The 26,721-nt window shown below is 50.5% G+C and overlaps 1 protein-coding gene across 2 annotated transcripts in view; it reads right to left on the bottom strand.

The window, feature by feature from the left end:
• The window catches only part of GGT5 (gamma-glutamyltransferase 5), a 63,686-nt gene extending 39,445 nt beyond the window's left edge, over nt 1-24,241 (bottom strand). Inside the window, exon 1 of one of the 2 annotated variants that reach the window (XM_075897981.2) lies at nt 23,906-24,241. In XM_075897981.2, coding sequence (XP_075754096.2) covers nt 23,906-24,063 — 158 coding nt within the window. In that variant the 5' untranslated portion in view covers nt 24,064-24,241. Of the gene's footprint in view, nt 1-22,868; nt 22,891-23,905 lie in introns of those variants that run through there. The other variant, XM_075897982.2, reaches the window with a different exon arrangement.
• Between the last annotated feature and the right edge of the window lie 2,480 nt (nt 24,242-26,721).

Genomic DNA, 26,721 nt, shown 5'->3' with positions numbered 1-26,721 from the left:
CACCTCCCCCCTCCCTCTCTAACCCAATGCATCCACCCCTCCCCCAGAGCCAGGCTCCCCAGCCCCCCCCCCCGCCCCCGCTCTAACCCAATCCACCTCCCAGAGAGCCAAGCACCAGACATAGGGTGACTCTACCGTTGAAGTTCCCGCTCCCGCTGCCTGGTCCTATCTCGGTGGCTTGATTGCAGAGCGCACGTGGCCTGCCAGCACCGGGCTCGCCATGACATGTGGGGCTGTGCGCTACCACCCCAGCCTGGCACCCCCTAGTGTGGCACCCAGGACCAACTGCCCTCCCCTGCTCCCCCTCGCTACACTTCTGCAGAGGGGGATACTGGGACCTGCCCAAGATCACACATAAGGTTTGTAGCAGAGCCAGGAACAGCACCTAGATCTCCAGCCCGATGTTCTATCTGCAAAGCCATTCTCCTGCAGTACGTGGAATACATGTTTGCATCACTTCTTCAAGAACCACAGCTCCAGTAAACAACTGTTTCTTTTATCATTATATTGGTGGCCCTTGGCCCTAGGCTTACACCCAACCAGCAGCTGGGGATTGACAAAAGGATACACTCAATATTCCTTGGTTGCTTAGCTCTGGGAAGAGTAAAGCCAAGTCTACACTAAAAACTGTTTACCAGTCTAATTAGCTAGGCAAACCCTCTAGTTTAGGTGCAGTTTATGCTGGCCCAAAAGTGCTTTTGATACTAGATCTTATAGGGCAGTGGTCACCAACCAGTCGATCGGGATGTACCGATCGATCTTGGAGCCTCTGACAGGGGATCCTGACTGGTTTGGCTGGGAAGCTATCAAGGGCTGGCACTTCAGCTGCCCCTTCACCCACTGTCATGCTGCTCCTGCCCTCTGCTTTAGAACTGCCCCCCTGGGCGCCTCCTGCTTACTGTGCAGGGTATGGGAGGGAAAAGGGGGAGTGCTGATGTCAGGGTGTCTCTCCTCCCTCCATTCTTGTACCCCATCTCCTCACAGAGAGAGGGGGAGGAGGGAGCTTGGCAATGCAAATCTCTGTCACTCTCACACACTGTGTGTGTGTCTGTCATTCTCACAAACACAGCACTGTCCTTCCCTCCTCTCCTGACCCAACACGTACCTGGTGTTGTTACTTCGGTTACTGTTTGAAAAGTGGGTTAGTTTCGGTTTTGACTGGTCTGTGCAATTCAGCATTTTCATTGCTCCCTTTCGCTTTGAGTACTGAGTTCTAAAATGCCTAATCTGTCATGGCGGAAGTCATTATCCCTGTGGTAATTGCTGCTCCTGGAAGTGGCTGGCATGTCCCTGCAGCCCCTGAGAAAGGCAGAGCAGGGGGGTCTCCACATGGTTTCCTTGCCTGTGGACACCACTTCTGCAGCTCCCATTGATTAGTGATGGGGAATCGTGGCCAGTAGAAGCTGTGGACTCAGTGCCTGTAGATGAGGGGCAGCACATGGAGCCATTGATGTACATGCCAGCTGCTTTCAAGAGTGGCACAGGGCCAGGGCAGGAGTAAGCCCTGCTTATCTTAACTCCACTGCTAAATCACCCAGAAGCAATCTCAGTTGCCCAGTGCCCAGCCAGAGCCCGCTTCCTGAACCCCTGCCCCAGCCCTGCCCCAGACATGAGTCCCCCTGCACCCAAACTCCTTCCATGAGCTTGCACCCTGAAACCCCTCCTGGACCCCAGTCCCCATCCTGCTCTAAGCCTGGAGCCCAGAGTCTTGGCCCAAGACCAGAGCCTGCACCCCAACTCCCTCCCCCAGCCTGGTGAAAGTGAGTGAGGTTCAGAGAGGAAGGGGATGGAGTGAGCAGGGTGAGGCCTCGGAGAAGGGATGGAGCAGGGGCAGTGCCTCAAAGAAGGGGCAGGAAGGAAGTGGGGCAAGGATATTTGGGTTTGAGGTAGATCTTACGTTGCACTTGAATTGAAAGAGTGATCTTGTGGTTGAAAAGGTTGAGGACCCCTGTAATAGGGTATGTCTACATAGCAGCATTATTTCGGAATAATATCAGTTATTCCAAAATAATGTATTGTGCATCTACATAGCTATTCTGTTATTTCGAATTTATTGTGAAATAACCAACTACTTACTCTGGCTTCTGTAAACCTCATTGAACAAGGAGTAAGGGAAGAGTGCTCTGTTTTGAAATAAGTGCTGTGTAGACCTGCCCAAATAAGCTATTTCGACTTAAACTACACAATTAACATAGCTCGAGTTGAGTAGCTTATTCTGAGTTCAGCCCGGCTGTGTAGACGTGCCCATCAGTTCCCTGAGTGAAATAAGCTACTCCAGTAAAAGCACTTTTGTGCTGTATAAATACAGCTACACTAGAACTTTTACCACTATAAAAATGTCACACACAAAAAAGTCACCCTTCCCCAATCAATTTTACTATATTTGAAAAATATTCTGGTGTAGACCTGGCCGAAGTGAAAAGGGAATTGCACATAATCTCACGCCACTGATCAGAAGTCGTCTTCCTGTGGGGGCTTGTTTTGCAAGTGTTTCTCAGAAGCACAAGTATAAAAATACCTTCATTCACTTTGAATTCCCAAGAACATTCTTTGTGTAAACAGGTGGCCCTTACAGTTGGAAATTTTCCAATAACACTGCACTTGACTGATGTGCTTAAATCATGCTGAATTCCTCTGATAGCTGATCCCGATGCCAAAAGCCAAGAGTGAAATATCAGATTAAGACACTAGCTGCAGCATGCTTGAACAAACAGCTCTGCAAGAGCGTCAGGCTGCTACACTGGGTCGCTATGTGTGCCACTGTGTACATTTTTCAGAGGGGTCACTGTGTTGGTATGTATCTGCCAAACCAAAAAGGAGTCCTGCGGCACCTTAGAGATTTATTGGGCCATCCGCTTTCATGCAAAAAGCCACTTTTGATGAAAGCTGATGGCCAAATGAGTCGGTTAGTCTCTAAGGGTATGTCTACACTAGAAAGTTAGTTCGAACTAACGGACGTTAGTTCGAACTAACTTTCCTATGCGCTACACTAGCGCTCCGCTAGTTCGAATTTGAATCGAACTAGCGGAGCGCTTAGTTCGAACTAGGTAAACCTCATTTTACGAGGACTAACGCCTAGTTCGAACTAGCAAGTTCGAACTAAGGGCTGTGTAGCCCTTTAGTTCGAACTAGTGGGAGGCTAGCCCTCCCCAGGTTTCCCTGGTGGCCACTCTGGCCAACACCAGGGAAACTCTATTGCCCCCCTCCCGGCCCCGGACCCCTTAAAGGGGCACGGGCTGGCTACGGTGCCCGTGCCAGGTGCAAGCCTGCCAGCACCCAGCTAGCAGACCCTGCACCTGGCACGGCACAGAGCCACCCACCCGATGCCCCCCAGCCCACCCCCTCTTGCCGGGACCAGGCTGGCGGCTCCCGGGAGCTTGCCCTGGACCGCAAGAGGCGGGCATCTTCCTGACTAGTGCGGACATCGTGGACCTTGTCCATGATCTCCGCACTAGGCACAGGAAAGTGGCCGTCTAGGGCAGGAGAGCTGCCAGCCTGGCCACCCAGGAGCAGGTGTGCATGAAAATCAAGGGGGTCCACTGAGACCCCCGACCCTGAGCTTACAATGGCCGTCCTGGGTCAGACCAAAGGTCCATCTAGCCCAGTAGCCTGTCTGCCCACAGCGGCCAACCCTAGGGACCCTGGAGGGGATGGACCGAAGACAATGACCAAGCCATTTGTCTCGTGCCATCCCTCTCCAGCCTTCCACAAACTTTGGGCAGGGACACCACTCCTACCCTCTGGCTAATAGGACTCCATGGACCCAACCTCCATCACTTTATCTCACTTCCCTTTAAACTCTGTTCTAGTTGTAGCCTTCACAGCCTCCTGCAGCAAGGAGTTCCACAGGTTAACTATTTGCTTTGTCAAGAACAACAACTTTCTCTTACTAGTTTCAAGCCTGCTACCCAGTCCTTTCCTTTGGTGTCCTCTAGTCCTTCTTTATGGGAACTCATGAAGAACTTTTCTGAATGCACCCTCTCCACCCAACCCCTGCTTTTAGAGACCTCTATCCTGTCCCCCCTCCGTCTCCTCTTTTCTAAGCTGAACAGTCCCAGTCTCTGTAGCCTCTCTTCATCTGGGACCTGTTCCCAACCCCTGATCATGTTAGTTGCCCTCCCCTCTCCCAGCCTTTCTCTTCCCCTCTCCCACCTCCTTTTCCCAGTCTCCCCCAGTTTTTTTCAATAAAGACAGAGTCAATGTTGGAAGAAACGTTATCTTTATTTTGTACATCAAGAAGAAGGGGGGCTAGGGAAGGGCAAGTGGAAGGAGGTGAGGGAGGAATGGGGTACGAGCCCCCGATGGGGAGGACTGGGCTGGCTCTGCGGGCTTCTGGGGGTGGAAGCTCTCCTGCAGCCCCCCAATTACCCCCTCTCCCCAGATGGCAGCCTGCGGCAAGTGCAGCCGGGCTGATGGCCGAGTGGTGTGATGTGCCCAGTGTGGGCACTCAGGGCACTCCAAGCCAGAACTTCTTTGCAAGCGGGGCACCCCTTAGAACTGTGTGTCCGGGGTGGGGGTCGGGACCCTTTAAGCGCAGCCCTCGGCTAGCCTGAGACAGTATCTCCATGCTCTAAGTCCTCCTTTTATGCCCTGCCGGCACTGCTTCCGGCCATCATTAAGCCCTGTTCAGAGTCCACTCAATGTGGACTTACTAGTTCGAACTAGCAAAACGCTAGTTCGAACTAGTTTTTAGTTCTAGACGCGTTAGTTCGAACTAGCTTAGTTCGAATTAACTAATTCGAACTAAGTTAGTTCGAACTAGCGCTGTAGTGTAGACGTACCCTTCGGTATCACAGGTCTCCTCGATGTTTTTGTTTATATTTTGTTAATTGCTCTGAAGCAGCCAGGCTGAACCACTACTAGAAAGAGAGCACTGAACTGGATGGGCCTTTGGTCTGCTCCATGTGCCCACAGAAAGTTTCCAGTTTGGCTTTATCTCCCCATGGGTATGTCTAGCCTGCATCCCTCTGTTAGCAGAGGGATGCAAATGAGGCAGGGATTTAAATATCACGTGCCTAATTTGCATAAAAATGGCCGCAGTGTTTTGCCAACTCAGCACTTTGTTGGCGAAAAGCGACAGTCTAGAGAGGGATCTGTTGGGAAAGAAAGCTTTTTTCGGCAGATACATTATGCCTCCTGCAAGGAGGTTTATGGGATCTGTCAAAAAAAGGCTTTCTTTCTCAACAGAGCCCCCTCTCAATTGCCACTTTTTGCCAACAAAGTGCTGAGTCGGCAAAACTTGGCAGCCATTTAATGCAAATTAGGCTCAGAATATTTAAATCCCTGCCTCATTTGCAATATCGACTTGCCTAATCTGCATCCCTCTGCCGACTGAGGGATGCAGTCTAGACATACCCCAAGTGAAACAAATCTGCCACTTTCCACTTGTTCCCAGAGGGGCACATTCACTTGAAAAGAGAGCAGTGAATGTAGAGCCAGGGGTTGGTTAAAGATTGGCTGACAGGTCTGTCTCTCTTCTCTTCATCCATTCATAATGAGTCCTGAGGCATCAAACTAACAGATTTATTGGAGCATAAGTTTTTGTGGGTAAAACCCACGTCATCTTCACCCACAAAAGCGGATGCCCCAACGGCTCTGTTAGTCTCCAAGGTGCTGCAGGACTCTGTTGTTTTTGCAGATACAAACACGGTGATCCCTCTGAGACTTTTTAATTATAAAAAGTTCCCTTTCCTGCTGTACACATATGAAGGCTTTTTTTTTTCTTAACACAAGAGGTTTTAAGGGAGTAGGGATGGGATGTAAAACATAAAAACCCTATGACTCTCACATGAGTTGCTGATTCTTCTGTAAGAGCAAGAGCCCTTGGCTGTGTTTAAACTGGCCAGTTTTTCCGGAAAATCAGCCGCTTTTCCAGAAAAACTTGCCAGCTGTCTACACTGGCCGCTTGAATTTCCACAAAAGCACTGACGATCTCATGTAAGATTGTCAGTGCTTTTCCGGAAATACTATGCTGCTCCCATTCGGGCAAAAGTCCTTTTGCGCAAAAGGGCCAGCGTAGACAGCTGAGATTTGTTTTCCACAAAAAAGCCCTGATCGCGAAAATGGCGATTGGGGCTTTTTTGTGGAAAAGCGCGTCTAGATTGGCACGGACGCTTTTCTGCAAAAAGTGCTTTTGTGGAAAAGCATCCGTGCCAATCTAGACGCTCTGTTCTGAAAATGCTTTTAACAGAAATCTTTTCCGTTAAAAGCATTTCCGGAAAATCATGCCAGTTTAGACATAGTCCTTGAGTTTACAGCTCTACTGATAATGAATTACCACATTTGCCGTTCCTATGAGCCACTGTGTCCAATGGTCTCAAGTTAAGCATTATCCTTTCAGAGCAACACAGGCAAATTCCCCATCCCATCCTGAACATTAAACATTATCAAAACCTTCAGAGGGGAGCCGAGTTAGTCTGTAACAGGAAAAACTTAAAAAACAGCAAATAGCCTGGTAGCACCTTGAAAACTAACAAAACATGCAGATGGTGACATGAGCTTTCATGGGCACAACCCACTTCTTCAGATAATAACCCCAGTCATCTCGAGAAGTGGGTTTATGCCCACGAAAGCTCATGATACCGTCTGCATGTTTTGTTAGTCTCTGAGGTACTGTTAGATCAAGGGTGGGCAACAATTTCTTGAGTGGGGGGCACTTCAGAAATTTTTGAAGTCGCCTCAGGCCACCCCAGAAGGGGTGAAGACTGAGGCAGAAGGGGCAGGGCCAGGATGTGCCCATGCTTCCCTGCCCCTGTGGGTGGGGGAGCACGTGCAGTCTTTGCCCCTCTCCCTCCAGACAGGGCCGGCCCAAGCCACTTTGGTGCCCCAGGCCCGGGCGCACAGCGCCGCCTCCGGGTGCACGGCGCATGCATGGGTCCGTCCCTGGAGCACAGACCCACCCCCAGGGTGCACTGCGCATGCACTGCACAGCCTGGCCCAGCCACCGCTGCTGCCGTGCAGCCCGGGGCAGGCCGTGCCTGGCCGTGCAGGGCCCCGCAGCCATGGGGGGAGAGCGCTGGGGGCCGGCGCCACAGGGATGGGGGGCCAGCGCTACGGGAGCCGGGCGCACGGTGCCTGATGGCAGCTGTAAGGGACGCTGTGCACCCTCTACAGCTGCCATCAGGCGCCCCACAGAGGTTGGCACCCTGGGCAGCTGCCCGGCTCGCCCACCTCTTAGTCCAGCCCTGCCTCCAGAGAGAACCGCCAGCTGTTCTGAATAGCTGGCCATTCCCTCGAGGTCCCCGTGCCCCTGGTAGTGGGAGGAGACTTTACATACTCCCTTGCCCCCCGCTCCCAGGTCAATCCATCTGCCCCTGCCCTGAAAAAATGAGTTTTACGCAACTTTTCGAAAAAGGGGGGAGGGGGTTGCCGAAAAAATGCGCCCCAATGACTTTCACTTTCAAAAGTGAGAGCAGAAGAAGATATGCAAATTCCCACATAATTTGCATATCCTCTTTCAGAACATCGGCATAGTCTAGATGAGCCCTAGGTCACCCATCAGCAGAACAGCAGCTGGTGGCTGACTAGGTGCCCAGCCCCTTGCAGGGCAGGAGGAAACTTTGAGCATTCCCCTTGCCCCCAAACCCTAATTGGCCTGGGGGCAGGGGAGCAGCAGGACCACCTTGCACTGGATCATTCCACTTGGAGGGCCAGATCTGGCCTGTGGAGGCCTTTTTGCCCACCCCGGTAGTAGACTATTCGTTGTTTTTTAAATTTTTCCAGTTCCAGATTAACACGGCTACCCCCCTGAAGCTTTTGAACACACCAAACTAGTTGCTTATCTTTGCCAGGAGATGAGCAGTTAATTCATGCATAATCCTAGGAGATAATACTGAGTGTTTACCCTTCATAGATAGACAAGTCTTTCCACTTCATCCAAACACACAGGAATTCAGAGCCAGTGACTTCCGCATTTTAAACCTATTAGCACATTGTACTAAGTTAGAGGGTTGGAGTCTATAGAAGTCACACATAGGCTCCCAGCACTTCTGTCTGCTACTTATAGTTTGTAAATTCCCAGCCAAAGAAACATTTGTTTAACAACAGCAACACTGTGTGATAAGCACTGCTTAATTACTGCAAACACTTCTAGAGTTTTAGTCTCGCACCAGCCATACAAAACAGTGAGACCTCCATGTGTAGTAATCCCCTGTCTCCCGCAGACCTTGACACAAGCTAATAAAATTCAGGCCAGGTCAATGCTCTGAAATGTGAATCCAGTTGAGGTCACTGTGAGGTGCCCGCAGCCAGGCCTAAGAGAGAAAATAAATAAATAACTGTGCATTCAATAGTCCGAGACAAGTTCCTATTATCTGTAGCCCAGTGGGCCACCCAACCTCTCTTGTACTCACTGCTTGCGGACACCATGGAAGACTGGTTAGAACTCATGCAAAGCAAAGTCACTACAGGTTGGAACTCCCTGGTCTGGCACCCTGAGGACCTGATGGGTCCCAGATGAGGGATTTTGCTGGACCAGGAGAGGTCATGTCTGGCCCCCCTGCTGCTGGCCCCATCCCTGCACTGCTGCTCCATCCGCTCCCCCTCCCCTGGCAGTGTGGCAGCTTCCCAGCTCCTAGCCCCCAGGGCAGCGCAGCAGGACAACATACCGGGGAGCTCTCTCTCCCCCCATCCCGCATCTGGCTGGTCTCCCAGCCCCCACCTCTAACCCCATCACATCAGGCTCCTGGCCCTTTCACCCCCACCCCTCCCAACACTCCCTGCAGTGTGCAAGGACTCCAATCCTAGAACATTGGTGGGCCAGTTGCTGGACCAGAACGTCCCATTTTGTAGAGGTGCATCCTGTACTCATGTTCATTCACTGAAATAAGGGATTCACCATCCAGCCCAATGCTGCCGAATGTACTTTGCTAACCGGCCATGTGGCAGCAGAGTGAAAGGGGGGTGCAGGTAGAATCCTGCCTGCTATTGGTTAGTAAATAGTGAGTTCTGATTTCTGCTAAACTCCGTCCGTGTTAGAAGTTTTGTCCTTCCAACCCACCCCAAACGCTTGTCTGTTGCATTGTATCTTCAATGATGAGCTCTCTATGAGAGACATTGTCTTTTTTTCCCCATGCCCACCTCCTTACCTGGAGGTGCTCGGTGCTACAATAATACAAATAATAACACTGGAGCTAAGTAGGACTCAATTCCTGTTAATAATTTATAAGATTATTATCTTTTCTGTTTAGAAAAGAGGAGACTGGGGGGGATATGATAGAGGTTTATAAAATCATAAGTGGTATGGAGAGGGCTGATAAAGAAAAGTTATTTATTAGTTCCCATAATAGAAGAACTAGAGGACACCAAATGAAATTAATGGGGAGCAGGTTTAAAACTAATAAAAGAAAGTTCTTCTTCACACAGCGTGTAGTCAACCTGTGGAACTCCTTGCCAGAGGAGGCTGTGAAGGCTAGGACTATAATAGAGTTTAAAGAAAAGCTAGATAATTTCATGGAGGTTAGGTCCATAAAAGGCTATTAGCCAGGGGATAGAAATGGTGTCCCTGGCCTCTGTTTGTCAGAGGCTGGAGAGGGATGGCAGGAGACAAATCGCTTGATCATTGTCTTCGGTCCACCCTCTCTGGGGCACCTGGTGCTGGCCACTGTCGGTAGACAGGATACTGGGCTATATGGACCTTTGGTCTGACCCAGTATGGCCGTTCTTATGTTCTTATGTAAGAGGATCATGCATCTTCCAGTAAAGCACATTTTGAATACTTAATCCCTTGTTTGGGTAGCACACATTAACCATGTATGAAACCTCAAGAGATGGCAAAGAAAATTTGCAGTGTGCCATGAAACCAGTGTTTTACATACTCTTTTTTACTGACTGATGAATAAAAACATAAGTAGAAGTGACTTTATCCATCTTGAAAATGCAGCCATCTGTGGTCAAATCCAGCATCTGTCCAAAAGCATACAGGGTGTCTTGCTATTTCTCAACTGAAAGGTAACATTTCAAAAAGCACAATTCCCCTCTCTCCCATTACTACATAAGGGTACTGTATCACTGACACCATTTCTTGCAGCACCTGGGGTCTCCCGTCCAAGTACAAACCCTGCCAAGCTTATGAGTGGTGCATTCGATGCAGCCATAGTTTGAATTTTAGGAACTTTTTCATGCATTGGCAACTGCCAATATCCTGTTCAGTTCCTGACCGCAACTGCAAAGGTAGCAACATTCAGCAAACACAGCTGCTCTTTTAAAGGAACCTTTCCTATCATGAGTGTAGGTTTGTGGTTCAATCGAACCTGGATTTCCATCACAGGCTGCGATTCCCACCGTCTCTTGCAGACGGAAGGATGCCCAATTGTGCGTTTCTCCTGCCCCTTGATGTGTTTCTCTCCGCAGCTTTGCTTGCAGCTTCCACTGGCAAGGAAGGCAGCAGATCTCAAAGGGCAGGCACCAAACAGTGTGTCAAAGCAGCGCCATCAGTAGCAGGTCTCCGCTCTGTTCTTAGCGGTGCTGGTGTTGGCCCTTGGGGTGGTTTCCTGGGAGCAAGAGCAGCAATTAAGGAGCAAAGGTCTGAAGCGGGAGAGATGTTTACAGTCGAGCAGTCCCCTGAAGGGAGCAGGCACACGGAGCAGATAAGCACTTGGCTCCTCGCCACACCCAGGTTTTGTACCAATCTGCTAACGCAACCATAAACCAGAGGAATTTCCAAGGGGATTCAGGAGAGACCAAAAAGCGGAATCGCAGTCTCACAGGAGCAGAAGGGACCTTGAGAGATCATCTAGGGCAGGACTAAGTACCTAGACCAGGGTGGGCAACCTGCTACCTGTGCACCCCTTGTCTGCCTCCCACCCCCACATGCATGGGGGCACCGGCGCCCCGCACTTCCTGCTCATTCCCCTCCCTCCCAGCACTTATCAGGAATCAGCTGCCGGTGGCTGTCCAAGCTGTGGGAAGGAGAGGGAGAGGCAGAGCGAGAATGGGTGGGTTCATGGCACTCTGAAAGTGCCGGCAGGCAGGGGGAGGAGGGCAAGTGTAACCACCACCAGGTGGAGTTGAACTTGGGACCTCTGAAGCAGAGTCTAGGGGCCTCTACCCTCCCAGCAAAAAGCCAGCTGGCTCCCAGCCCATGCTATAGAAGTTTCTTGATCTTAACTGTTGCTGTGATCTAGGTACTACTTGCATTGCTCAGTAACCACACAAGGGCTGTGTCTACACTGGCAGGTTATTCCAGAAAATCAGCCGCTTTTCCAGAAATACTTGCCAGCTGTCCACACTGGCCGCTTGAATTTCCGGAAAAGCACTGACGATCTCATGTAAAATCATCAGTGCTTTTCCGGAAATACTATGCTGCTCCCATTTGGGCAAAAGTCTTTTTCCAGAAAACTGTTCCGGAAAAGGGCCAGTGTAGACAGCACAGTACTGTTTTCCGCAAAAAAGCCCTGATCACGAAAATGATGGTCGGGGCTTTTTTGTGGAAAAGCGCATCTAGATTGGCCACGGACGCTTTTCCACAAAAAGGGCTTTTCTGGAAAAGCGTCCTGCCAATCTAGACGCGCTTTTCCGAAAATGCTTTTAATGGAAAACTTTTCTGTTAAAAGCATTTCCGGAAAATCATGCCAGTGTAGACGTAGCCTAGGTGTGTGGGTTACACAGGGCTCCAGTGCCCCAGTGTGCCAGTGGGGTGTAGAGAAAGGGGGCAGAGAGGAGGGGCCTGGGCTTCAGGTTGCCCACCTCTGGATTTCAATCATGCAGCCCACTGAGATGAAGGAGGGACACTCCATGCATCTGACGAAGTGGGTCTTTGCCCACGAAAGCTCATGCTCCAATACATCTGTTAGTCTATAAGGTGCCACAGGACTCTTCATTGTTTATGCAGACTCAGGCTAACACGGCAACTCCTCTGAGACTTGTCACTAGCCTTGTTTGCCCATCACTGATCTAAGCCATACCTGACAGGTGTCTGTCCAACCTGCTCTTAAATATCTCCAGAGATGGACATTCCACAACCTCCCTGGGCAATTTATTCCAGTGTTTAACCACCCTGACAGCCAGGAAGTTTTTCCTAATGTCCAGCCTAAACCTCCCTTGCTGCAGTTTAAGCCCATTGCTTCTTGTCCTGTCGTCAGAGGCCAAGGGGAACAATTTTTCTCCCTCCTCCTTGTGACCCTCTCAGTCTTCTCTTCTCCAGACTAAACAAGCCCGGTTCTTGCAGTCTTCCCTCACCGCTCATGTCTTCTAGACCTTTCATCATTTCTGTTGCTTTTCTCTGGACTGTTTCCAGCTTAACCACATCTTTCCTGAAGAGTGGCACCTGGCACAAGGGAACGCCCCGGCTCCAGGACACAGGGACATGTTGGCAGCAGTGGAGAGTGAACCTCAGGAAGATGTTTTAAGCCCAGTGGGGCATTGTAAGATGCGTGAGGGCAGCTAGTGAGGCTGAGGAACACATCAGGGGAGAGAGGGCAGGGCACTGAGGGGCTGGGGAATGCAGGGGTCAGGGAGCGTAGGGAGCAGCAGCTGGTGAGCTTTGGTGGAGCCAGGCTGCAGGCGTGCAATATCCCTGGAGATGGGCACCATGGGTCCATACAGCTCACTGGGGAACAAAGAGCAAACCCTTGGAGTGCGAGGAACGCAGCAGCAGGCCGGGTGCTGCTGCAGGGAGAGGGCTGGAGAGACGGCTGTGCTGCTTTCGCATGCCTGAGCCCGGAGGGCTCACAGAGCTACTCTTAATGCTGCTCCCAACAGCTGAGGAAGTTGCAGGAGAACTCAGAGGGAATCCCAGGATCGGGGATCACGGCACTGTGGGATACGTACCCACAATGCACTGCTCATATTGTCAGTGACGGTGCCCCTCTCTCACATGGACACGATCTGTTGGCCACGGTAGCAAGTGGGAACACCCTCCGGCACTTTTCGTTGTGTTGACTTTTGGCTGTCGACATACAGCAGGGAGGTAGAACCTAGCTTAAGGCATGGCTGCTTGCAGATGTCGGCCTGCATGTGTAACCCTTCCCCACCAGCTGACTTTACACTCGCCAGGACTTATATGGCACACCGGAGAGGAGGCAAAGTTATTTTGCACCAGCAGCTGACTGTGTGTACCGATGTCAGGTTAGATATTGGACACAGGCCTCCACACAGATGGGGTGAGTTTCCTGCACAGGCTAAAAAAAAAAAGTTCTGGGCTGATAATGACCAACTGTAAGGAGGCAGGGATGAAATGTAAACACCTATAATTAAAAGTGAAGTGTTTAGATGCGTGGGCTTTTCTGCAGCTACAAGGCAGTGCTAGCCAGGTCTCCTGGCAGCTCTCTGCAGCATCACATGCCTCCGTACATCTGCCTTCCTGCTTATCTATTTCTACCGCACACCGAGATGATTGGAGCCGTGCTGCTGCTTTCTCTACCATCTACCTGCCCCTCCCGCTGATGCTTTTTCTTCTATTTTACTAAAATTGTACATTTTCCTGTTTCTTTGTTTGTTTGTTTGTTTCTGTTTTTGCCACAGCAAACCCTCAGGTCTAGTTATGATGCAGGAAGCTGTAAAGCTTCTAGGGTATCCTGCCCACAGCCAGTTAACAAACAGCTCCTGCAGTCCCGGGGGGGGCTGACAGCCTGGTGTGGGGAGTGGCTCCATGCTCCCAGAAGGGTGGGGCCTCAGGCAGAAGGGATGGGGCAGCCAGTCTTCCATGCCAGACACAGTGCAACGTGGCCCCTCTCCCCCAGCCCTCGGCATCACACTGAGCGCAGAGCATGGGGCTCCTGCACCCATTTAAAAGTCCCGGGGCTCCAGCTGGCAACACAGAAGTCCTGGCCCCTTTATATTACCGGACCCTAGAGCAGCACCCCTTTCCTCCCATCAGCAAGCCTGCCTGCAGCAGTCGTGGCTAAACAGACCGTCAGCCAATTCTCAGATATCAGGGATAATACGCTGGTCCCACTGAAGTTATTGACTTCACTAGGACTGGGATTTGATCCTGGGCCAATCAGAGGGAGAAATTGGAGAAGGTCCAGAGAAGAGCAACTAAAATGATGAAAGGTCTAGAGGACATGAGGGAAAGCTGAAAGAATTGGGCTGGTTTAGTTGGGAAAGGAGAAGACAGAGGGGGGGACATGTAGCCATTTTCAAGTATCTAAAAGGGTGTCACAAGAAGGAGGGAGAAAACTTGTCCATCTCGGCCTCTGGGGATAGAACAAGAAGCAATGGGCTTAAACTGCGGCAAGGGAAGTTGAGGTTGGACAGTAGGAAAATATTCCTGCTTGGGTGGTCAAACACTGGAATAAGTTGCCTAGGGAGGTTGTGGAATCTCCTTCACTGGAAATATCAAACAGCAGTTTGGACAGACACCTGTCAGGGATGGTCTAGACCAGGGGCACATGTGGCTCTTCAGAACTTAATACGTGGCTCCTTGTACAGATACCAAATCCAGGGCTGGAGCTACAGGTGCCAACTTTCCACTGGGCCAGAGGGTGCTCACTGTTCCACTCCCAGCTCTGCCCTAGACCCTTTCCCCCTAAGATCCTGCCACTTCCTACCCTCTCCACTGAGCCTGTCGTACCCATGCTTCCCCCTCCAGTGTCTGCCACTGAGAGAGCTGATCCCAGTGGGCAGGAAGAGGAGAAGAAAGAGGCACTGACCGGTGGGGCTACCAGTGGGCGGGATATGAGCAGGTGGGTGGGGAGATGAGCAGGGCTGGTGACATAGAACTGTGGCTCTTTGGCAATGTGCATTGGTAAATTCTGGCTCCTTCTCAGGTTTAGGTTGGCCACCCCTGATCTAGGCAGCGCTGGGTCCTGCTGCGAGGGCAGGGGACTGGACTCGATGACCTCTCGAGCTCTAGTGTTCTATGGTTCTATGATCTGTGTCGCTATTGGGTAAATGCTGGAAATGTGAAGGCATGAAACACTCTTGGGAGAAATTGACAGGCAAGAGTGTGTCTGAGGATGATACCAGCCCTTGTCTGGGCTGACTCACTTGGCTTATCAAGAGTGACGGCAGCAGCTGTTCAATGGCTACACTGATAATTCTTACACTTGGGATTCCGAGAAAGATAAACGAGATACACCAGAGATCTTCAAAACTGCAAATGGCTCTTGTATAGTCTATCCCTGACTTATGAGTTGGTTTTCATATAAATGCAAATGTCGTTTCTTTGTAAAATGTTTGGCCTTCTGATCTGCCCTTCTTCTAGGGGCATAGCTGTGAGGAAACTAGTAAAGCACCACATGGACGCTGTTTTAAGAGAAATTAATTTCCAGCATTCCCCTTAGTACTAGGGAGGTTGGAAGACTGAAGGCTGCAGGGAAGGAAGGTCAAGTCAAGACAGGATTCCTGGCTGCAGTAATTCCCCGCTGGCCCTGCCTTTCTCTGCTAGGAAGAGACTCTTCTCTTGTGGTCTGCCTTTTCAAAATCCTCTGTCACCTCCCGTTGATGGTTCATCCCCTTACATCCAGTTTCAAAAACAACAGGAGGCAAAACAACAAACACTACAACAGTGAAGGTTGGAGCAGGCTTCTGCCCAGAGCTCCCAGCAGGCGGCCCCAGTAGGAGGTGGATGGAGGCAGGAGGGAATTGGAATGTCTAGGCCTTTATCCGCTTAGGAGGAAGAACCCCTTCTAATGCTCACAGAAGGAGATACTGGGTACGTTTTATAGGGCAGGGGCTGGACAGGCCACAGTATTTACAACTGTGAATGTAAAATAGTTATAGCTCCCACAAAGTAAAAGTCTGGGGACATTCAGGTTTCCTGCTCAATATACTCCACATACTAGTGGTTCTCATCCTTTTTTTATGCCGTGAGCCAACAAACTCATTCAAAAATTTGGCAGACAGATATTGAGACATTTGCTTATTCATTATGTCTGCGTTTCTCAAACTGTGGGTCCCAACTCATCGGGGGAGGGGGGCCGCAAGCAATTTAGGGGGGGGTCATGGTATCACAAAGTTTGAGAACCCTTTAGTTATGGTAATTAACTGATTTGCATATTTGTGTATCCATTGCGGGGATTAATTTTGAGCAGGGATGTGTTACTTTACAGTGCAGCAATAAGGGAACGGGGGGCAGGAAGAGAGAGATGGAGAAGAAGGGAAGGGAAAAGGAAGAAAGGGGCAAAGACTGCAAGCAAAAGGGGACCAAGCCGGGGTAGGGCTAAAAGCAATGGGGCACTGACTCCGGCTTGGAGGGCTTCTCCTGCCCTGTCTCCTCACTCCACCCCAGCTGCGTGGGCAGTGGCGGTCCAAACTCTGGCCCAGCCACCCCATCCCCGAACCAGCCCCAGGGCTCAGCACGGCCAGGCGACAGCAGGTCCCTATATGTGTGAGTGCTGGCTGGGCCAGGAGCAACCGGAGGCCAGGGGAGACTCTTGCCACGCGGGGAAGGAGGAGGGAGCCACTTGGCAGCGGCAGCGTGGGCAGGAGGAGAGCAGGCTTGCAGCGTGGCTGGTGCCGTGGTCTCTCCTCCTGCATGAGAAGACTGGCGTGCGGGTGCCCAGGAGCTTCCACCTCTAGCTGCAGCAGACCTCCATGCAGGCGCTGGCCCCGGGCACTGGAACAGCCGCCTGCCGTGCAGCCCTGCCAGCTGGCCACGGGGAGGATGCCCCTGCAGGCAGAGGGAACTATGCTCCCCAGCCACGAAGCTCTCTGCGGGCAGAGCTCAATTAGCATCTGCATGGCCACGCTGCCACGCCGCTTACAGAGAGCTCCGCCAAACCATTCATCAAGCCACGCGCCTAGCAGCATGCCACAGCCTGGCAGCCACAGTTCGCAGCCCAGCAATGGTCCGTGGACTGGTGCCCAGGGTCTGTCAATAAGGTAAGACACCCAATAACATAATAGTCCTTTCCCCCTCTCTATTCTCCAGAAACCCTCATATTACACTTGTCATCTTTCAGCTGTGGAGTGCTTCTGTATGGCCCGGGAGCCAGAAATGCTTTCTCCTAGCCACAGAATCAGCCACGGTACAGCTTCTGTCTCTAAAAGCTCTGAAGGGCGAGCCAAGCCTCAAAAACATCCACTGGAGGGAATTATCATGGTCAGTGGGGAAACTGAGGCAGCGGTCACCCGTTGCCAACCACAGCTTAGCTGCAGAGCCTGGAGTAGCACGCTGGATGCCTGAGTCGGCCTCTGAAAACCACTGAGTTATGCTTCTGCCAAGGTTCAAGTACATGGTCAAGTCAATGAAGGAGACAGATGCCTAAAGGGCTTCTTCTCTCTCCCCTGCTTCGCTCTTCAACGTTGGTGTCATCCCAGCCAAACAATTCATCAGACTGGGGATGAGTAGGGCTTTGTCCTCAAGACTCCAGGGAACAGCTGTTACGAGGGCTGCAGTCCAACCCCTCTTGGAAACTTTCCTTTCAGTTTAACAGGAGCTGCATGGGACCTGGGTATCACATCTATTAAACACCACTAATTGGCCAGCCGGGAAGCTTGTGAAATGCTGCAGCATGTAAGGCCACAGGCATCCCGTCTCCATTAAGGGCTGCTCGTTGCAAAGCATGTGACTGATATTTTGTTTAAAAAAAATATTTTGACTAAAGAATAAAGACCAGCCAAGTTTCCAAAACCTGGAATTAACTCGGTCAGAGCAGCTCTCCTTGCAGAGACTCCGTCATCGCTCAAGTCACTTGCAGTTCGGAGGACTGAAACAGAAATCCAGGGATGGACAAGCCGGGATCAGGGAGCGGGAGGGAGGGAGCCATGCAGCCTGGAGGGAGCTCTGTGTGGGAGGGTGGGGAAGAGGTGATGACAGCACGGACATAGAAGTGTGAGCCAGGAGGAAAGGGCAGGTGGCAAGAGACGCTACAGAGGAAGCAGCAATGGGATTTGGTGAGACGCGCGATGCTAGGAAAAGAGCCATCCTTTCTCCTCATCCTACATGGTACGAGCACTGGCGCAGTTGCCAGTGAGAAGAGGAAGGAAAGAGCAAGAATGGTTGGGAAGGGAAGGGAAGCTGAGTCAGAGGAGGTCCAGGAAATGGGCAGAAGCAGGGAGGCGTATGGTTTAATGAAGCAGGTTTCCAAGTCACCTACATAAAGGCAGTGCCTGAAACCTTGCGAGCTGCTGAGGGGTCTGTGGGAGAAAGCTTGGAGGGAGGAGAGGAGCAGGCTCCCATACACAACAGTTCCCACCACAGCAGGGGTGCCATTTCAGATATTTTGGTGGGGGAGGGAGCGACCTCTGCATGCCATGAGAGTACGGAGGGTGAGAGTGAGAGTATGGGGGGAGCAGACTAAGGATAGCAGCTTCAGCAGCATTTCTCAGCATGCTCCGTAGAAGCCAGGCAGCATATCAGAGTGAGAGGGACTGGCCCTGTCCTGCACACATGTCACCTCTTTCCAGGGGTACTCAGGCACTTGAAAGTTTTTAATTTTTGGCAGATAACTTAGCAGTTAGCTGAGAGGAGCACTGTATCTAATCCCTATATAAAAGAAAGAAAATTAAATAAATATTAGCTCCATTCATCTCTAATACTAACATGTTGTGGCAAGTCACTTAAGGTGCACTGGTTGGCTTTGGCATTTTAATACATATTCTTTCTTTGATGCTAACTCCGTAGAGACAGAGAAACACACACACAGTCAGGACTCCTGGACTATATCTCAGCTCTGGGAGGCAAGCAGGGTCTCTTGGGTTACAGCAGGGGGCAAATACATCTGGGTTCTATATAAGAAACACAGAAAATCCATATTGGGTCAGAGCATTGGCCCACCTAGCACAGTGTCCTATCTTCCTGTCAGGTACCCCAGAGGGAATGAATAGAATAGGCAGCCCTGAAGTAATCCCTCCCCTGTCGCTCATTCCCAGCTTCTGGCAATTAATTAGAGGCTAGGGACACAATCCTTGTCCATCCTGGTTGGAAGAGGATAGTGCAACTGTCCTCCTTGAACTTATTTTGTTCTCATTGGAACCCTGTTCTAGTTTGGACCCTTTCAGCATCTCCTAGCAAAGAGTTCCATCAGTTAATTGCAAAGGAATAATTTCTTTTGCATGTTCTAAATTGGCAGCCTAAAAATTTCTATGAGTAACCTTGTGTTATGTTAGTGAAAGAATAAATAATATTTCCTTATTCTATTTTCACACACCATTCTTGTTTTATAGACCTCTCATTTATCCCCCGCCCCTCCACCCCCCACACACCCCCTTTAATAATTTATTTTACAAGCTGAAGAATCCCAGTCTTTTTAATCTCTCCTCATATGGAAGCTGTCCTCATCATTTCTATACCCCTTCTCTGTACTTTTTCTCAATCCAGTTTATCTTATTTTAGATGGGGTGACCAGATTCGCATGCAGTACTCAAGATGTGGACATACCATGGCTTTGTATAGAAACAACAGGCTATTTTCTGTCTTCATATGTATTCGTTTCCTAATGATTCCCTGTATTCCGTTAGCTTTTCAGATTGCTGCTTCATATTGAACAGATGTTTTCAGAAGTCTATCCACAATGTTTCCCAGAGCTCTTTCTTGGGTGATAACAGCTAACTTAGATCCCATCATTTTTGTATGAATAGCTGGGATTCTATTTTTCCAAGTGCATTACTCAACACTGAATTCCATATGCCCTTGTGTTGCCCAATCACCCAGTTTTGCGCCATCTCATTCTTTACCTCCTTTTTAAGATCATTTATGAATGTGTTGAATAGCACTAGTCCCAATACAGACCCCTGGAACAAACCTGTTTATTCCAACCCTTTGTTTCCTACCATTGCACCTGGCAATGTGTTCATGATTATCTAACAACCCTTCATTTGCTTGAAAGACAAGCCTTTTGTTATCTTAACCACCCTGCCTCCCTGGTTGTGTCTACACTGGCACGATCTTGCACCAAATGGTTGCTTTTGCGCAAAAACATGCTGCCTGTCTACACTGGCGGGGAGTTCTTGCGCAAGAACACTGACATTCTAATGTATGAAATCAGGGCTTCTTGCACAAGAACTATGATGCTCCCGCTCAGGAATAAGCCCTCTTGCGCAACTGTTCTTGCGCAAGAGGCCAGTGTAGACAGGCAACATGAATTTCTTGCGCAAGAGAGCGTCCACGCTGCTATGGGTGCGCTTGCGCAAAAGCACTTCTCTTGCGCAAAGGCAAATGACAGTGGAGACGCTCTCTTCTGGAAGAGTTTTTGCACAAGAACTCTTCTGCAAAAGAGTTCTTGTGCAAAATCATGCCAGTGTAGACTTAGCCCTCTGTTTATAGACAAACGCCCTGTCCCAAAGGCAGTAGCACAAGTTCTGTTGTAACTAAAGCACAAACCCTAGCCCAGACAAAGCTCTTAAGCAAACCTCAAGTACATGGGTGGTGATGGCAGGGCTGGGGGAGGCAAACCCCCCACTTCTGGCCCCACCCCTTCTGCTGAAGCCCTTCCCCTTTCCCACCTCCATGGGGAGGGGAGGCTTCATGCCATGTGTGTGCGCCTGCCTTCCAAATATGGGGTGGGAAGAGGAGTGGGCTGGCTCTTGCTTCAACCTCCCCAGCCCCATAGGAGGGTGTGCCACCCGGTCCGGCCTCTCCAGTCCCGGAGCTTGGCTGGGAGAGGGAGGACAGAGGGTGCACAACAAGGCCTGGCCCACCCTCTCCAGCACCAACGGGGCGGGTGCTGTGGGCAGCAACACTCCGCCCCCGAACGTCTACAGCAGGTGGTGTGGGGGCAGAGTATGGGCGGGGCCGTGCCTGGTGGTGTGGGAAAGCAGAGCCTTCCCCCGCCTTATGCTCCGGACACCCATGATCAAGTATGAAATTCAGAGTTTCAGACTTCGGAGGGGTGGGGGAGAACTACAGCACCAAAGGGCCCCCGCACCACGGCACTGGCATCTGAAGAGGAAAATTCCCCGAGAAGATGGGTTGGGTACTCCCTTGGTTTTCCCATGGCTTTCATGGTGTGACGTAGTGGGGGTACCTGGCTGGTTTCTATGCTGCTGGCTCTGGGGTAACCCCCACTGGCTGCCGTGGGTACCACGACCCAGCAAAACAGGATGAGTCACTATGCAACCAGTGGCCAGACACCCCCCATGGAGAGGAACAAAGGAAGGTGGAATGCTGCCCTGGCTGGGGGGCAGGGCTGGAAGTGGGTGAGTGAGTTGCTGGCTGTCTGAGAGCATGGAGGAGACAGCCTAGGGGAAGGGGCTGGAGTTTAGGGGCCGAGTCTCCCCCATCTCAAGGGGGCCTGAGGCATCCTAGCCCAGCTCTGTGACCAGATTCCATCTGTGCTGTGCTGTATCCTGAAGAGGCAATAAACTTCCTCTATTCCACCGGCTGGTGCAGTCTGTTTGTGCCATTTCGGGGTGCAGGAGACGGGGGACCCCCAACGCGCCGTCACACATGGGCATGCCCTGGCAATGCAATAGCCTTTGAAATGCTGGGAACTAGACCCTCACTTCCCACGGACTTGGCCTCTTGCTGAGCCAAGTGTCAGGAATTCCCAAGCTAGCTGCCCCGCTAGCCTCTTCGTGGTCTCCTTGGGGGCACTCAATTCACGTCTCAGGACTCTAGCAAGCCCCTCACTGAGGGAGGGAAAGAACCTATAATCTCCCGAAATAACCCCGTGGGGACTGAGTTTGTTATCTCGAAAGCCACTATTCCGGAAAAGCGGCAGTCTGCAATTATGCAGATGAGATGCAGGATATTTAAATCCCCGCTTCATTTGCAATTTCGGATGTCTACATTTGCATCCGTCCCTCGAAGGAGGAATGCAGTGTAGATATACCCCACGAGAGCATATTTCGACAGCCATAGTTTACATGTCTGCTAGGGATGTGAAAGATTAACTGATGAACCAGTTAGACTGTGGTTAACCAGTAACAGGTGGGGGCTGGAGCAGCTCCCCATCTACTGTGGACAGAGGTGAGCAGCCCCTGTTTGTGGTGCCCCACAGGCAAGGGCTGCTCCGGTAGAGGCCGGCAGTCACCTGGTTACTTGCCTAGAGTCTTGCATTAATCCCTCACCTTCAGGTCTTGCAGGAAACTCCTGCACCTCCTGCCCCTCCTCCCCAAGTCTACGCGGATACACACAACGCAACGTTGATACCATAGTCTCAGGAATCCATAGCATATAGAGGTTGACATTGTCTATAGGTGAACATGCTTATTTTCAATCACACACACCCCGGCACCAATCACTGCACAGCCTGGCTTGTTTCTGGTGGACGGAGGGGGGAGAATTAAACCCTTCCCACCCAGCCACACCAGGACAAAGCAAGCAGAGAAACTGAGTCACGCCTGGTTCCAAAAGGACCTATCAAATGTTTTCCCGCTTTTGACACATGGCATTCGGAGAACTGCAAAATCTTGGCCTTCTTTTCTTTGGCGTTAATTTCAGATAATTAGGTGTATTCATTTCCCCACGCTTGCCCTGTCACTGATATCACGGGCATTTCATCCCACCCAGAAGCTACCCACAAGCCGAGGTGTTTGGTCTTTCGCAAAAACCTAGCACCAAGTCTCCATGTTACGTCCATCAATCGGCTGCCTGCTTCTCCTTGAGAGCGGCTTGTGGGAGGTCAGCTCATACAGCCACCCAAGGAAACAGGGTTACAGAGCAGCCAGACTTGTTAGGTGTGAGAGGAGGGAGAGCCACCCCTGGCTGGCATGTCAGCCCAAGGCAAGTTTGTTGCCAGGGCTCTTACACCAGGAATGCTCTTGACCTAGGACCGGCAGCATGGGTTCAGGTATCTGGTTCACCTGCAAAGGTGAAAGGAAGGAGGTGCGCCCTGGTGTGGGGCACCAGGAAAGAGCAACCAGCCTGGGCCAGGGCCCTAGATGCTGTCGGCACCCTGGGGAGCACAAGCACAGTGAATCCAGGCTCCAATTCTGAGAATCCAGCAGCCAGGCAGCATAAGCCCCTACCTCCCTGGACAGCCCCGAGCTCCCCCCACAGCCCAACTCCCCCCGCCCTGACTCCTGCCCCATCCCTCACTTACATTTCTTACAGGTACTGTCCTATTGTAACCAGACCCTCTCTGGGGCCGGGGAGGTGACGCTAGAACAGTACCTGTAAGAAATTTAAGTTAGTTTCGCCCCTGGGTGTAACTCTTCAGACTGAGGATTGGAGGGAGAGAGGAGACGGCTCAGCTCCTCCTGGCCAGTCACTGGGGAATGCTGGTTTTACCTGTGATATTATCTTCCTGCCTTTGGCTCTGGATCTAGCAGGGGTCTCCAACCTTTTGAAGCATGAGATGACTCTGAATTTAAGTGCAATCCAGGATCTACCTCAAACCCAAACACCCTTTCCCTGCCTCCTTCCTGCCCCTTCTCATTCCATCCTCCCTTCCTCCCCCATCCTCACTCACTTTTATAGGCTGGGGTGCAGGGGATGCGGAGGCTGATCTTGGGTTAATGGATTTGGAGTGTGGGTGGGGTTCTGAGCTGAGCCAGGGCAGGGAGTTGAGGGGCAGGAGGGGGTGCAGGGTACTGACTGTGGGAGGGAGTTTGCATGCAGGGGGACTCAGGGCTAGAGCAGAGGTTTGGAGTACAGGAGGGGTTCAGGACTGGGGCCTGGGTTTGGAATTCTGGCTCCAGCTGGGCACCTCTTATCACGGGTGGCTTCTGGGTGCAGGTGGGGCTAAGGCAGGCTCACCCCTACTCTGGCCCTGCACTCCCAAAAGCAGCCAGCAAACTCTCTCCATCCCTAACCCTCCCCCCCCGCCCCACTTTGTGGAGATGGGGTACAGGGGGAGGGGGAGGGGCATCCTGACATCAGCACACCCCCCTCTTCTCTTCTTCCCGTGCCCTGCACAGCAAGCAGCAGGCTCCCGGGGTAGCAGGAAGGAGCAGCACAGAAGTGCAGAGAAGGGCAAATGAAGTGCCGGCACTTGATAGCCTCCCGGCCAAACCAGTCAGGATCCCCTGTCACAGACTCCAAGAACTACCGGTAGATCCCGATCGACCGGCTGGTGATCTCTGCTCTACAACATGCTCCACCAATACAAGTTACCAGCCACAAAGTCCAGGCACATACCTGCCAATGTCTGAACAGGTCTCGGTGTCGGCGGCAACGGCAGCATGCCGGTAAGTTCCAGACGCGCACCTGGGCAGCACCAGGATCAGAGTGACAGCCACTGCAATAGCCAGGAGGAGTAGGGACAGCACAAGGCAGCAGATCCTCCCCTTAGACATGGTGATCCGGACTCTCCCCAGCGCAGCGGAGAAAAAGAGGGGATTTCAGCTTTGCTCTGAAGCAGTGAGAGCTAGAGGAGGGAAGCTCTCATTATAAGGGATTCCTTGACTGCCCCACCGTGGCTTTGAAGGAAACAGTCTGGATATGAGGCATGTGCCGAACATTTACGCACATGAATCTCAGCCAGACTTTCTCCCCTTCTATGAACATAAATTGTTGGGTTTTTTTTGGCAGAACATGCCAAAGTTTGCTATGGAAGTAGAGCCAAAAACTATTAACCCTTTGACTCCTGGAGCATTTCTTGTGGAAAATCAACTTTCCACACAGCCTGATTCCAGCGCATGCCAGCTGCAAAACTCCATGCAGAAGCAGATGAGACAGTATGAACCCTGTTCCAAGCAGTCTCCGCAGGACGGCATCCCTGTGCCATGCCCTAAGATCCTTATTCATACATCAATTCTGCAACACAGGGACGCTTACCTTCTCCCACAAGTACTACCCTTTGTGACTCTCATGGTAACAAAGTTAAGCATATAAACAGGTAATCGCTGCCTGAGTTGTCACACTTTCAACCAGAACGTATTTTATTTTAAGTTCAGAGGTCAAACAAAGAGAACCAAATTCCCTCTAGTGACTGTATTGTGTGCCCTCCACAACAGCCTGCACTGAGCTTTACACCAAGTGGCTTCTGTTCTGCACAGATAGCAAATTCCTGATACATCTAAGGGTAAAGTGCACCACACAGATACACATACTTCAGTGAGAATTTTGCCTGAGTAAGAACTGTGGTAAGACTTCGAGATCTGACCATTTTAAATACAGTGGAACTCACCCATTAAGAATTACTGATACAAAACTAAAAAATTAATAAGAATCAATTCCTTGGACCCCAAACCATTTTTAACCTCTTAATTGTAATTGCAGTCATTAAAAGAATTGGTGTCTAAGGCATCACATCAGTTTAATTGTTGTAAAAAGCTTTTATTCATGTATCATTCATTCCTCTTTTTGGAATTCTGTACCATCCTTCTCCCAAACTTTCCAAGATGTGTGAATTTGGAAATTTCTTAACAAACAGAAAATAGGCCTTCATATGGATAAAGAAAACATTTACAGTTACATTAGCTAGGCTATAAGACATGACAAGAAATATGTGCCTTTCTGCTAAACAACCACTAACTGATGGAACTGGGAAGAAATTTCCCCTGTGAGCAGGTTATTCCAAACTTATATGTCACAGGATGTCTTGCACTTTCTTCTAAATCATCTGATACTGGGCACTGGTCGTGATGGGATATTGAAAAAGATGGACCAGTGCTTTTACCTGGAATTTCAATATCTATGTTCCTATGGAAGTGTCTCTTCAGACCCCAAGACCATCTAATACTATACTTCTCACAGTAAATTGTTGCTTACACAGGCAGAGTACAAATTAATTCGCTGATGTTTGTGAAGGTCTTTGAGAATTCAAAGTGATATATAACTCTAACTGTGCTGAGTGTTATTAAAACTGATAAGAATAAAACACCTCTAGGAATACACCCTGGAGGCAAATATTTACCATATTTTCTATTATAAGGCAGCAGGTAGATTATTCCTACACCTTTTCTCTTCACTGTGTAGTTCTAGTCTGCCCAGTTATCCAAACAAGATATCACATCCCTGATAAAGGACTTGCATCGTTAGTGGGTTGGGTTTGTTTTTGAGGAGACAGGGAAGGAGATTTTCCATGCACATTTATTTTAGTCCTGGGCTTTTCCCGCAACTGTCTCTACATGGAATGGGTTGTGGGGAAGCTCGCAGCTACCTCTGTCCAAATCGCTCCCAAAAGAAGTCACTATAGAAGATGGCACAGGAGCAACGGGATAGGTCGGAGAGAGCTTACAGGCTGTAGTGAATTGTGTAAGAGTGCTGAGCATGGGAGCTCACAGATCACGCACAATGGTACTTGTTCCAAAGCCAGCCTCTAGGACCGAGATGTCGTACACACTAGCCGCTAGCTCCGGGCTTGAACCATGTGGCTATCTGGCCAATTGAGTGTGGCTAGCTCGCGACAGCAGTCACCACTAGCGTGACGACTTCTTCAGAACTGGCCGGACACCACGGCTCTAGGAGGCCCTATAGAGAAAACGCAGCTTCCAAGAGAACTAACATTTATTCGTAGTAGTCAGAAAGGCAGCTGGTATGAGCATTGGAAGCACTTTCCTAGCTCATTCCAGCAGAAGTGCTTTGGAGTAAGAACTCTAGCAAACTCCATGTAGTTTTAACTGAGATCCAAACAGCCTCCATGAAAAATCTTTCTTCCTTTTCAAACGGATGCTTTTCAATTTGACTCTCTCAGAAACCAGCTGCTTTATGAGAAAAGTCATCACATTCCTCAGGGAATTGGGTAAGAAGCCAGCCTTGCACTGGTGGTCCAGAGCAGTGAGGAGGAAGTAGGAGGGACTCCAAAGGGCATTAGCTAATGTTTTTTTAATTATACAAACCCTGTAGCAGCGCCGTCTCTCGTTCCTTAAAAGAATGCACAGAACCTTAAGGGTCTGACCTTGTGCATACCCTGCCTCTCATTAACTGCAACGGAGCTTTGCACAGCAGTGAAGGTCTACATGTGAAGATGCTTTTGCTGAATCAAGAGGTGGGTTAATGGTGGTCTATGA

This window comes from Pelodiscus sinensis, chromosome Z, assembly GCF_052426305.1.
Source record: "Pelodiscus sinensis isolate ZL-2025 chromosome Z, ASM5242630v1, whole genome shotgun sequence".
In the NCBI taxonomy this organism is placed as follows: Eukaryota; Metazoa; Chordata; order Testudines; family Trionychidae; genus Pelodiscus; species Pelodiscus sinensis.
Note: the sequence above shows the minus strand (reverse complement) of the source record. Positions and strands in the feature narration are given on the sequence as shown.